The 13,834-nt window shown below is 42.1% G+C and overlaps 2 protein-coding genes across 3 annotated transcripts in view; one reads left to right on the top strand and one right to left on the bottom strand.

Moving 5' to 3' along the window:
* RBKS (ribokinase) overlaps positions 1–9,586 on the bottom strand; it is a 94,231-nt gene extending 84,645 nt beyond the window's left edge. The window contains exon 1 of one of the 2 annotated variants that reach the window (XM_037066666.1): positions 9,240–9,586. In XM_037066666.1, the coding sequence (XP_036922561.1) occupies positions 9,240–9,328 (89 nt within the window). In that variant the 5' untranslated portion in view covers positions 9,329–9,586. The remainder of the gene's footprint in view (positions 1–9,239) is intronic. The other variant, XM_037066665.1, reaches the window with a different exon arrangement.
* Positions 9,587–9,727: 141 nt separating this feature from the next.
* BABAM2 (BRISC and BRCA1 A complex member 2) overlaps positions 9,728–13,834 on the top strand; it is a 350,070-nt gene continuing 345,963 nt past the window's right edge. The window contains exons 1-2 of the mRNA XM_037066663.1: positions 9,728–9,817; positions 12,559–12,710. Coding sequence (XP_036922558.1) covers positions 12,583–12,710 — 128 coding nt within the window. The 5' untranslated portion in view covers positions 9,728–9,817; positions 12,559–12,582. The remainder of the gene's footprint in view (positions 9,818–12,558; positions 12,711–13,834) is intronic.

Genomic DNA, 13,834 nt, shown 5'->3' with positions numbered 1-13,834 from the left:
GTCGCTCTTCCTCTTCTCCTTCTGGTACCCCTATAATTCGGATGTTGGAACATTTAAAGATATCCTGGAAGTTCCTAAGTCTCTCCTCATTTTTTTGAATTCTTGTTTCTTCATTCTTTTCTGTTTGGTTGTTTCTTCCTTCCGGTCCACTCCATTGATTTGAGTCCCAGTTTTCTTCCCATCACTATTGGTTCCCCGTATATTTTCCTGCATTTCACTTATTGTAGCCTTCGTTTTTTCATTTAATTTGTGAACAAAATCAACCAGTTCTAGGAGCATCCTGATCACCAGTGCTTTGAACTGTGCATCTGACAGGTACGCTATCTCTTGATCACTTAGATGTATTTGCTCTGGGACTTTGATCTGTTCTTCCTTTCCGGCCATTTTTATTATTATTTCTTTTGGTCTGTTCGTGCCTGTTACATATGAGTGGTGGAGCCTTAGGTGTTCACCAGGGCAGGGCAATCCAGTTGCTGAGTTGTGATGCTGTTTGTGGGGACGGGGTCAGAGAGGGAACAATGGCACTTGCTCTATTCTCTCTTGGATTTCAGTCCCTTCTGCCGCTTCCCACGAGCAAAGGTGCTGATTTCCAGGTGGGTGGGCTTGTGTATGTTCTAGGACCCTGTGGGTCTCTCCAGTGAACTCTCCTTTGAGGCTGGGAGTTTCTCCTGGTACCTCAGCCCCCATAAGTGTTTTCAATCAGTGCTTTTAGGCTTTTTCTGGTGCTGGGGTCCCAGGTTGTGTGATCTGTCTCGCTGCCGTTTTTGCCTGGTTTATCTGTGCGTGAATGTGTGTCCTTGGTCAGCCAGCAGCCTTGCGCCCTCACTGGGTCTGCTTGTTGCCACCCCATGCCCAGGGTCTGCTGGCCGCCACCTGCACACCTGGGTCTGCTGGCCACCACTTTTTCCTGCCGCAACCCCTCTCCTCTGACCGCTGACTTCGCCCCTCTTATTGGTCTGAATAAATGGTTGTCGGACTTCCCTACAGTTCAATTTTGTCAGTTCTGGTTGTTTTTTTGTTTCTAAATTTTTGTTGTCCTTAATTTTGGTTGTGGGAGGAGGCATAGCGTGTCTACCTATGCTTCCATCTTGGCCAGAAGTAAATAATAAATTTTCTAATGTGCACATCGAACTTCCTATTTACTGATAAGACACATGATCCCACCTCAGGGCCTTTGCCTATGGGGAAGACCCAGGTATCTGCATGGCTTGCTTCCTTTCCTGCTTTTTATGTCTTTACAAAAATCAACCAGGTGCTAGGTTATACATAAAGTCTGTTCAAAGAATAGTCTGTTTAGAAAATATTTTATGACCTCAACAGGTTAAGTTAGAAGCTAATAATAAAAAGATGTATTAAAAACCTCCACATTTAAGAGATTAAAAAATGCTTCTAAATAACTGATGTGTCAGAGAAGACATTAGAATGGTATTTAAGGACTGAAACTGAACTATAACATAGTGGTCCCTCAACCTCCACCCCCTGCCAAAAAAAAGCACGAGGCATAGGACACTTTTGTTCTGCAAGATGAGATTCTTTCCAAGAACTCCACTTTCTAGGTCTTGTACTTTGGGAAAGCTATTCAGTGCCAGGGTTTACTCATAAAGGACCAGGAAGCTAATGCTTGATTCATGCCCATTTGTACTTAACAGATGTTTTCAACTATTTTATCCCCTAAATATTTATTTAACCCTTTTCCTCTTCCTCTCCCCCATCGCTCCTGTCCTAGTTCTGGCCTTTGTCACCTCTTGTGAAGACTATTGCTTTACCTTTCAGATGGGACACCCTGTCTTCAAGAATGACACAGAGAGCAGGTTGACAGCTCAGGGGTGGGGGTGGTTGGTTGGAGGGACTGAATAAAAGAAAAAAGAAAAAGAACCTGTGGACATGGACAACAGTGTGGTGGTTGTGGGGGGCGGGGATTGCGTGGCGGTGGAATAGGGTATAGAGGGGATAAACGGTAATGGAGAAAATACAGTAAAATGTAATGTAAAAAGTAAAATAAAGATTAAAAAAGAATGCACCCTGGCTGGTGTAGCTCAGTGGATTGAGCGCGGGCCTGCGAACCACACGTTCCAGTTTGATTCCCAGTCAGGGCACATGCCTGGGTTGCAGGCCAGTTCCCAGTAGGGGACTCACGAGAGGCAACCATACATTGATGTTTCTCTCCTTCTCTTCCCCTCTAAAGTAAATAAATAAAAATTAAAAAAATTTAAAAAGAATGCCTTTGGTACCTTTAGAACATTGCCTTCAGTTAAATCTGCCTTTGGCACTGACAGAGCTATGTGAAATACAAACAGATCACATCACTCCTGTACCCTGAGCCCATTGCTGGCTCCCAGGCTGCGGAATGAAACCCAAGCACTGCAGCATGGTGGCAAGGACTTTCACCAACATCTTACATCCGATGCTCCACAGACCCAGTGGTTGCTGTCCCCAGCACACCTCGTGCCACCCACATCTGTGACTCCCTCCTCTCTTTTGCTGGGCTAGTATCTGCTTAGCTCAAGCAGCTGACTGAGGAGGTGTTTCATCCAGGAATTTTCCTGTGTCCCCAACAGAACCTGCAGGCACTTACAACTTCAGACTACCATGATCTGTTGTTCCAACTGCAAGTTCCTCAGAACAGTGCTCATGTATCACTAACTGCAGCATCCTAGAACTTAGTGTGGTGCCAGTATTTCAATATTATATGCAAGTAATCAAAATACTAGGGAAACTTGTACCCCAAAGCCCTCCTCACCTCTCCCTCCCAAGAACAGAGAGAGACCAGGACACAAAGAGCTGACCAGGGGCTGCTCAGTGACCCCACACAGTGAGTGTGCTCTGTCACATGTAATTACTTTAGAATACATTTCCTTTGAAGGGGCCAGGTTAGCAAATGGTCCACGAATGATTTCTTTTGATACTAGTGAATTCAGGTGGTAGAAACATGTTTAAGAAAATACTACCATATTTTGCCATGTAGAATGCTCATACTTTTGCTCAAATTTTTGAGGGAAAAATAAGGATGAACGTTATACATAGGTAATGAGCACTATCCATATATGTTTTTAATTCTTTTATTGATGCTTATGCATTAAAAGTGCAACTCTAGAAAAGCAATAACGATATCCATATGCAATATAATGCCCTGGAATACAATAATCNCACGAATGATTTCTTTTGATACTAGTGAATTCAGGTGGTAGAAACATGTTTAAGAAAATACTACCATATTTTGCCATGTATAATGCCCATACTTTTGCTCAAATTTTTGAGGGAAAAATAAGGATGAACATTATACATAGGTAATGAGCACTATCCATATATGTTTTTAATTCTTTTATTGATGCTTATGCATTAAAAGTGCAACTCTAGAAAAGCAATAACGATATCCATATGCAATATAATGCCCTGGAATACAATAATCATTTTTGTTTCTAAATATAAATAAATAAAAAATTGAATTAAAAAATTAAAACGGAAGATATTTTTCCTGAAAGTTTGGGCCACAAATGTGGATGCACACTATACACAGAAGCGCATTATATGCAGCAAAGTATGATAATTTAAATACTGATTGGTAACCGATAAGCAACTCTCAAGACCAATTTAAGTGGTAGAAAGAACAATAAAGGATATTATATTCCTCTAACACGGGGAAAGCATGATACTTTTTGGAGCAATATTCCTTTGGCTCTTGCTTTTCTGAAATTGTGACTGCAAAAGATTTTTATATTCTAAATATGACAAGTCAAGAGGCTTCTGGTGAATGCAGGTTAGAGGGTAACTATGTCAAACGAATTCTTGGTACAGTATAAAATTTTGGCTGATTTTTTTCTTCTTTAGTAACATAGGGTCAATGTTTCATTTGCTTTGGATTGAAAAGCTTCTAAATTCAGTTATTCCACTATCCAATTAAAATCTTCTGAGAACTAAGCAATCATTTCCTGACTTGCCAAGGATTAAATTTGGGTGCTTGGCTGAACATGAGTCTTATCTCTCAAGCTATCATTTTTAATTGGAGCATGCAAAGGGATAACGTAGGGTTTGAGTTGACATCACAGTCTATTGCCATGGAAATGTAAACATGGGTTTCTATTAGACTTGTCTCAAAGCAAATGTTAGTGGTACAGAGAGCCTGGGACGCAGAAGTCAAATTATGTTAAGAGATGCATCCTCTAAATGCTGGAGTGCCCTAGGAGCTCAGACCCTCAGTGATCTCATCTTGCTCCATGGCTTTAAATACCAACTATGCACTGAGGACTCTCCACTTTACATCTGCAGCTGGGCCTCTCCTCTAAAATCTAAACTCATACACCGGCCTTGCTGACCCTTCAGCTGGATGTCTAATGGGCACCTCAAACCTCACACATCTACCCTCTGCTCCTGATAACGCCCTCCCCCTACCCACCTTGCTCTGCTCACAATCTCCTGTATCCCAGCAGAGGTAATGTCCCCTTCTGTCTGCAGAGGCTGTGGAATTTGGAGTAATCCTTGGCCTATCTTGTACTTCTCAGCAAATCCTGACAGCTCTGCTTTCAAAATACACTCAAAAGATGCTTGCTTCTTTCCACTCGCACTGCTTTGGAGCTAGGCTCTTCTCGCCTAGGCTACTATGATCACCTGAACTGGTCCCCCTACTTCTGCCCTTGCCTACCTTCAGTCCATTCTCACACACAGCTCCCAGGGGGATTATATTAAAATGTAAGTCAGATTATGTCACTTCTCTGCTCAGATTTGCTAACGGATTTCCATCTCATCCAGGTTATGCCCCAACATCCTTTAATCATCAGCATTCTTCTTCAGCCACACTGAACTCCTTGTTGTTCACTGATCACAACTGCACGCTCCCACCTCACAGCCTCTGCATGTGGGGAAGACTGTATCTGCATGGCTTTCTTCTTTTCCTCCTTTATGTCTTTACTCAAAATCAGCTTCTCAGGCTTTCTCTGGCCAGTGATCTAAAATTACTACTGCTACCCCACCTCCCTTTTGTGCTTTATTTTCCTCCTTAGCATTTATCTAACATGCTGGGTACTTTACTTGTTTCTACTGATACTGTCTTCTTCCACAGAAGAAGGATGTAAGCTCCACAAGGCAGAGATTTTGGCCGTGCTTTTCTTTGCTGTATCCTTTGCACCTAAGAAGAGTGCCTGGCACAAAGTATAAAATCAACACATACTTGTCGAATGAGTAATTGAAAAATGTGTGATGCATGTCATAAGAAATAAAGGTTATTAGCAAAAGCATGACTAACCAAGGCGTGTGAGCCTAATGTCGAAAAAAATCATTTGTTATTGGGTTTTCATGGTCATCTGTCTTTGGAGGAACTGACTTAATTTTCCACAATGACAGGCTTGATTTATTTTAGCAACATGGAATTTCAGAGACGGGTGTTCAAAAGGAAGGAAGAGAATAATGACAAATACAGGTAGGTATTAAATAATGTTCACTGTTTGCCATGTTAGGTGAGTTAATGATTTAAAAAATTATTAGTATGGAGCTTACTATTCATAGAAAACTAAAATTAGAAATGAATAAAAAAACATTGCTCATTGATTGAATTAGCTGTGTCTGGCACACAGTAATGTAATATATAAAGTGAGTTAGATTTGGATGCCATCCAAGAGGGCCGAGTTACTGAAGTAGTTTCATTTCTAGTGATTCTACAGCACAGGCTTAGGTAGCCAGTTAGGTACAGTTAAACTTAGAAGTAAAATGAAGAATAGTAATGAAGATATTATCTTTATATGTGAGAATTAAAAATCCTTAGTTGTTATTCCTTATTAACTTACACAGTAAACAGTTAATAAATGTACAGGCTACAAGCTCTCAAATGGACTGTGGGTGAAAAGGGCACTAAATACCAGATATAGGTGGAGGGAGAATGATAGAATGGAAAGAAAGGTCAGGAAACCTGGATTGCAACTTTCTCTAAGTCCCTGTTGGCTGAGTGACGTGGGGTGAGTTATTTAACCTCTCTTGGGTACCTTGCTGTAAAATGTAGATGATGGACTGATAGGCTTCAGTGGTCCTCTAAGAATTATAAATCTTTTTGACTTTAAGCTTAATCACTGTAATAATGCCTCCCCACCCCTCACCCTGCCCTAAAGAGGTCCACATCCTAGTCCCTGGAACTTGCATATATGTTGTTATAAGGCAATGGTAATTAAGATTGCTAATAAGATGCCTTAACATAAGGAGATCGCCCTAAATTATGTGTTTGGGCCGAATATAATCACAAGAGTCCTTATGATGTAGAAGAGAGAGGCGGAAGTGGGAGTGCCAGAGTGATGCCATGTGAGAAAGACCGGACTGACCAACTGCTGGCTCTGAAGATGGACAAAGGGGCCACGAGTCAAGGAGTGTGTGCAGCTGCCACAAGTTGGAAGGGGCAGGAAAACAGCTTTCCCCCAGGGCCTCTAGAAAGGAACACAGCCCTGCAGACACCGTGATTTTGGCTCAGTGAGATCTGTCAGACCTCTGGCCTCCAGAACTGTACCAAATTTGTATTGTTTAAGCCATTAAGTTTGCAACTATTTGTTACAGCAGCAATAGGGAACTAATACAATCGTGGTATGTAACATAACTAGGAAAGCTGGACTCAAGTTTATCACAGATGCACGGTTTATCCCAGATGCAGGGTTTTAACTAAAAATACTATATTCACGTATTTTGTATGAGACCTTCAGAGGCAGAAGTAGTCAGATACCATGAGAAGTTTGTAGAAATGTCATGGGAAAGAGTCTACGGGAATAAAATTTTCACTTGTGATTCATGTGAAGAGTAGACACTTTTTGCCCTGGCTGGCATAGCTCAGTGGATTGAGCGTGGGCCTGCGAACCACACGATCGCTCGATTCCCAGTCAGGGCACGTGCCTGGGTTGCAGGCCTGGGTTGCAGTCCCCTGCTGGGACTCACTAGAGGCAACCATACATTGATATTTCTCTCCCTCTCTCCTTCCCTTCCCCTCTAAAGATAAATAAATAAAAATATTAAATAAAAAAAGAGTAGACACTTCTTATTCAGGAAAGAAGACAGCAAGAGACATTGGAGAGGTGGTACAGTTTACTTACCTATAAATTGAAGGGCTGGGATAAATCATTTCTAAACTCCTCCAGCTCTGACATGAGATAGTAAACCCTGGCAGATGCTAACATGGGTCTCTAACACTCCACCATCCCCGAAGTTAAAGAGTAAAGATTGTATTTATTTTTAGAGAGGGGGAGGGAGGGAGATAGAGAGGGTGAGAAACATTAATCAGCTGCCTCTCACATGTGCCCCAACGGGGGACCCACTGGGATGATGGAACCTGTAACCCAAGTCTGAACCAGCGACCTTTCACTTTGCTGGACGACACCCAACCCAATGAGCCACATGGGTCAGGGCAAGCATATTGATTTTAGGAAGTACTGTAACTACCTTTAATGTCTGATGGTCAAGCTTCACAGAAAGCTCTGACTTAGATGAACAAGGAAGTGGCCCTGAATGTTAACCCTGACAGTCTTGCTTACGGAGGTTACTTGGGAAAACTGTTGAGCTCTCTTACTCTTCTGCCACTTCACCTATGGTAAACATTTAGCTAGATGGATTTCCTAAGGAATGAATTATTTTAGATGTCTAAAGGTTTATTGCAGGTTTATTCCTTTAGGTAACAAACTTTCAATATATTTGATGAAACTATTTCTAAAGAGAAACACATACCCTTTATACTTTTATGAAAAATTAATGGGTACCATATTATCTTTTCTTGAAAAGAGTCCTATTACTAACTTAATTACTACAGTAGGCTGTCAGCAAACTGTGGCCTGAAGGCTGTTTTTGCAAGATTTGGGGGATACAAATAGTTTTCACATTTTGAAAGGGTTGATGAAAAAAAAAAGATGTGAACTAGACCCTAAGTATTTATTATCTGGCCCTTTACAGAAAGTTTTGCTGACTCTTGCTCTACAAAAGGATGTATAGCCTCTTCACTAGACTGAACATTATGCTCTTTCACCAAAGGAAGCACATCTATCTTGGCAGTGTCTGATAGGTAGCTCAAATATTTGTGGAAAAACCAAGGCCACTGGCATTTGAAATTCTTTGTTGCTTGCTGTTATACACTCCCAGTCACTTTCAGGTTTCTAACAATCACTGTATCTGCCTCTAGCAGTCTCTCCCCTTTCTACTCTCACTTCCCCAATTTTGGCCTGGATATATGAACTTAGAAACATTTTAAGCTATGAAACATTAAGTTGATGATGTGAAGACCCTAGAACTATTTTCCAAGTAAAACCCAGGTGGTTTGGTGCAGGGATTTGGTGGCTTATTTTGATTGTCTCAAGTCCTTTTAATTTATTTCTAGGTTCTCTGGCATCCTTCGGAAAAGTGAGGTCACAGGACAGATGAGGCCTTACTGCAGCATGGCCTGATCACCTTTTCAATTTTTGTAATATAAAAATAGCACTGTATCTGAAATGCTACTCATGGAAATATTAAACTGAAGCTGTATCAGTGGTAGGATTTTCTTGGAATCTTTAAAAAAAAGAATACTTTTATAATCATAAAAGCCATTTTCATGTAAAAAAAGAACAAATTGAAAAGATCTCGCTAGATAATCTCACCAACCTAACTCAATTATTTCCATTGAGCATATTTCTTTCATTATTTGATCACTTTTAAAAGTGGTTGTAAATATCGTGTTTACCGGGTTTTTGACTCACACTTGGGTTGCCATTGGTAGCTCATGGTTATTAGAATAATGTAAAATAAATTGCAAGTATGAAATACTGCGGACTGCTAACAATCAATACGGTGAAAGGTGACCGATCACCACCTTTTTGAACTCTGCTCCACAAGTTCAGACCAAGAATACCCAACCTGGATAGCATTCCGGGCCACAAAACCCTTTATTTCATTTAGTCCTCACAACAACTCAGAGAGGCAGGCAAATCCCATTCTTGGGGGTAAAATGACTTGGCCAAACTCACTCGACTCGCCAGGGCAGAGGCTTTGTAACCTGATCAAGAAAACAGGAGCAGGCGCTTCTGGTACCAGTAGGGCATTCACCATACTCTGGTCTTTATGTTCCCTCACCTGAAAAACTTATCCCACTTCCTCCACCCCATCGACGCACACTGCATGCTGGGGAAACCTGTAACGCACTCCAAAAGGGGGCCCTCTCCATCCCCAAGGCCCCAGTCTCAAGGCGGAGAGAAGAGCACACACTTCGCTCTCTCCCCGCGCCCGACTCAACGTACTGGCCCCAGACTAACCTGACCAGGTCTGTCATGCAGGAACCCACCACCACTACCGCCGCCATCTCCTCCTGCCATTGCCTCCCGGGTTCCCCAGACGCGGCCATGGCTCTAAGGTGACGCTCTCCAATCTGGAGGGTGCCCTTTACCCTTTGTCCGACCCCGTAACCAGAGACGCCAGTCCTACGTTCCCTAACTACCCGGGCCTTCCATACGTCTAGGCGGGTCGCCCACCTGAATGCCCGAATAACTCCGACCCCCAACTGTCCCCAGTTCTTCCAGGAATTGTCTCCCTGCACCGCCTCTCCTTATAAGGGCTTTGCGATAGTTCTAGCCTCCGCGCTGTTCACCACGCTCGAGGAAAGTGCCGAGGAAGGAACTTTCAGGCAGTGCGGGGACGCCTTCCCGAGCGGCGGCTCGGTGTGGCCGGGGACGCGCCTGCTGCCAGGCTGGGCCGCAGGCGGGGCGGGGCGGACGTCCGGGGGCGCGCACGCACCGCCCTGCGGTGCGCGCGCAGGTCTGTGCGTCGTTCGGGGGCGCGCTCGGGTAACCTGTACCCCAAGTAGTCGCCGGTTACCGAACGGATTAAGTTCCAGGTACCTAGACTGGGGCTGGTGTGGGGAGGTTGGATCCCGAGTCGCACAGGTGGTGCTGAGGACCGTGGTTTAAATATGCCCAGAGCTCGCCTCCCTTTCCTGTGGAGAAGGCCCCTGTTCCAAAGATGCCCTGCTCATCCCCTCACGCTGGTTCCCTCAAGACGGAGACCCCCAAGGCCAGGAGTTACTCTTTCTCCTCACCTAGCCTGCTCCCTGGTCCCGGATTAACCTGACCTCCTCCTTCCGGCTTGATGGAATCCTACAATTTAGGAGAAGCGAGGGTGCCCCTTTTAAATGTCTCCTAGAGAGGGGTGGTCATTCTTTGGGTTTCAGCCGGCTTGTTTTGCTTTAATGCTCCCCCTTTGAAAAATTCTTCAGTGTAACTTCCCTCGTGCGTTGCATGACGTTAACGTGACGCAGCTGGACGCTACCCCTTTCCGTTCCATGACGTCAGCAGGGCACATGTTTCCGTGTTTGTCATCCCATCTTAATTGCAAGAAGCTGGACGACGCTGTAGACGTCTTTGTATTCCCCAGGAGGCCTATCAAGAGACCTTATGTGACCTTATTTCGAGTCAGCAGACACCTGTAAAAATTGTATTTCTGCATTTTCCTTCTGTAATATGTCAAAATCAGGAAATGCAAATTCCTGACTGGCATTCAAAGGAGGCTGGCCACCATACATTTTTGCCTGTCTGACATGTATTACAGTGCTGAGAATTGTAAAAGCTACTACTGGGGGATGATCCCCCTAGCCATACCCTTGGCTCAGAGCGACTGCACCAAAGGAGCATCATCTATTCTGTGACCTCGGATTTTGGAGTATTTTTTCCTCTCCTTTAGAGAAGTCACAGCCCCTCACAGTTGAAACGGATTATGACACTGCTTGAAACCTTGAACTGTCAAAAAATTGCATTTTGGCTCTTCTAGAAACAAAGAAATTCTTTCCTTCAGGTGTCATTCTAAGGTCATGACAGTTGCTGAAATAGAATGACTTAGTTGTAGGCACCTTAAGTATAGTTTGGGCTCTGGGGCCGGTTGGTTCCCATTAGTGTTTGACTAGAGCCGTTGATCAAGCCAATTTCAGCAGTAGTCTAACTTGTTTCTAGTTGTAAAGTAACCATGAGTTAAATTCATGTCATTTTGTCAAAATTTTACAAAATGTTTACTTAAAAATTTCACTTTGATGCTTTTCTCTTTGGTGATTAAAGTTGTGTTTATTTGAGAGGAAGATGACAATAGTATACTTTGAGAGAGACCTGGATTTGAATTCTGGTCCTCCTGCTTGCTAGGTTGGTGACTTTGAACAAGTTAGTTACTCTTGCTAAGTATTAGTTTTCTTATCTATGAAGTGGATACTACCATGCATTAGATGTTTATTCTTACTCTGTGATGACATATTGGAATGGTGGAGGGAGGTCGTCTGTTGAGTGTTTGGGAGAGGAGCTTGTTTTATATTTACAGAGAGGATGACTTAGGTTTTAAAGTATAAGGCTTTTACTGACTCAAAGATACCTCTGTGTGTCATCACTCAGAAGGGTCACAGTATTATTATCTCTCTAAAGATCACTGCAGTTCTTTCCTTCATTACTCTCTGAAATGATTAAAACAAGTACTAGTTTTCAACATTTATTTCAGCAGGAACGTGCAAGTTCTCATATGGTATAATACATGGAAACTAGAACCAGAACATCATTTACTTGTAACTTGCAGGAAATTAACTGCTTTTGATGTGGGGTTATCCCTTGAGATTGAGGAAGAAAATGATCATCTAAGTTGACTTAATCACCTCTGAAAGTAGAGGCTTTCATTTAGAAATCTATTAAGAGGAATTCATGTACTTCCTCCCCCACCCCCATGGGTTTCCAAGTAATTTAGATATGGTTTATTTGGTTTCATTTTTGTATTTTCAAGTTTAAGAACTTGTTAGTGCCTTACAAAGACTTTTTGATCTGTGTTTGTGTTGCCAAGTATCTGGATTGGTATATGTTTTCATGATTTAAGTAGATTTTTGCTACGTCTATTCTTCAGATATGCTGTCCTTGACCACATTTTTTGAGGGCATATTCTCTCCACTAATAAGTATTTCTCTAGCTTTTGTCTCGTTATTCATTTATTTATTTTAAAATGTTTATTGGGCGTTTAATTTAAGATCTCTTCAGGGAAGAGATCACTAAGCAGGTGGTTATAATACCCTGTGCAGGAACAGTTAAGACATGTCTATCAGAAGAAAGTAATTTCTAGTAAGTTCCAATCGCAAGCAAGTTATGCTTGTTCTAGGTTTTTATATAGTGTGATCAGCAATGTTCTTGCTCACAGGAAGAGGATTCCTAGCCTAGTGGTAGGTGGGTTTTGCACGTTAGAGGGAGAGGGAGAAGGAGAGGGAGAGGGTCGTCAGTGAAGGCCCCTTAAGGCCTCTACTAAAGTGGAACCTCCCAGTTGTAAAACAGAATGGGGCAGCAAGCACTAAGTGGAACGTGGCAGTGTAGAAATCAGCTTTGGAAAGAAGGAGAGAATTTGATTTCAAGGGTTTCCACTGTTCCCGAAAAGCAGTGGTGTAGTTGTGTCCCAGCTAGGTGAGTAGCAGGGAGGTGGTTTCATTGGGAGAAGCTGCTTAAGACAGGAAATGAGGCACTGTATTCCTGCAAGAGAAACTTCTTCATGCTGGGCCAGTTTTCAGGAAGCTTGTTATATGGAGTTCTTTTGGATACTCTGATCACCATTCTTTCTTTCTGCTTTCAGTGGTGATTTACAAGTCCAGTTAAAATGTCCCCAGAAGTGGCCTTGAACCGAATTTCTCCAATGCTTTCCCCATTCATATCTAGTGTGGTCCGCAATGGAAAGGTGGGACTGGATGCTACAAACTGTTTGAGGATAACTGACTTGAAATCTGGGTATGTAACAGAACCAATCCAACCTTTACCTAATGGAAAGTCTTTTTCTGCCAGACTCATGAAGATTGGCCGCAGAAGTCTCTATCACATCATGATTTTATCACATGTTGATTCAGTTGGTTTTGTCCAGTTCTTGACCTTTTATGTTTTAAGTTGTTTTATTTGTGTAGTGGGACATTCCTTTATGATCATTACTTTGTGTCCTTTAGTGGGGGGCATATATTTTTGTTAATAAACAGTATGCTATGTTGAATTTGGCAACTGCATTTTTCATTGACTGATTTGTCTTATAGTTATGTCTTCTGTAATCCAGTTTAAGAATTGGATTTTGAGATTCTGAATTTGACACCATTTGATAATCTTTCCTAATAGGAAAATTATAATAGGTAATGAAAATGAGTCATTTTTCATAATGGGGTTGAAATGGTAAGACCTTATGCCTACAGAAGTGGCATTAAAAAAACTGAACTTTTTATTTTGAAATAAATTTAGATTGACATAAAATATACAATTCTACAGAAAATTAATATTGTTACCATACTGTTGATTTTCTACAAGCCTCATTTGAATTTTGCCAGTTTTCCTGTTAGTGCCCTGTTTTGGTCCAGGACCTCCAGGGTATGAACTGCGTTAGCTGTCATGCCTTCTTAGTCTCTCCAGCCTATGACAGTACCTGACTTTGTTTTTCACAATTTCAAAGATAGCACTGGTTAGTGACTTTGTAAAGTGTCACTCAGTATGGGTTCGTCTAGTGTTTTCTCTTTATTAGAGTGAGAAATGCAAAATAAAAAAAAAGAAATACACTTTTTGCAAGAATACTACAGAAGTGGTGTTGTACCTTTTCAGTGCAGCACATGTGCACGATGTGCATATATCTTGCTACTGGTATGCTGATTTTGACTGCTTGGTTAAGATTGTGGATTCCAGGTTTGTTCTCTCTAAGGTTAAGTGATTTTCTCTTTGTAAGTAGTAAGCATCTTGTAGAATGATGCTTTGAGACTGCGTAGATGTTCTGTTTCTCACTGTACTTTTGACTTGATTTCAGCATTGACGAATGGTTCTTACCTGTAACTGTTTTTACTTTGGTGCTTGCCTAAGAGTGATTTTCTGTTTCCCTTATTCCT

This window comes from Sturnira hondurensis, unplaced genomic scaffold (assembly GCF_014824575.4).
Source record: "Sturnira hondurensis isolate 20B ecotype Veracruz unplaced genomic scaffold, ASM1482457v3 Scaffold0016663, whole genome shotgun sequence".
NCBI classification, from domain to species: domain Eukaryota; kingdom Metazoa; phylum Chordata; class Mammalia; order Chiroptera; family Phyllostomidae; genus Sturnira; species Sturnira hondurensis.
Note: the sequence above shows the minus strand (reverse complement) of the source record. Positions and strands in the feature narration are given on the sequence as shown.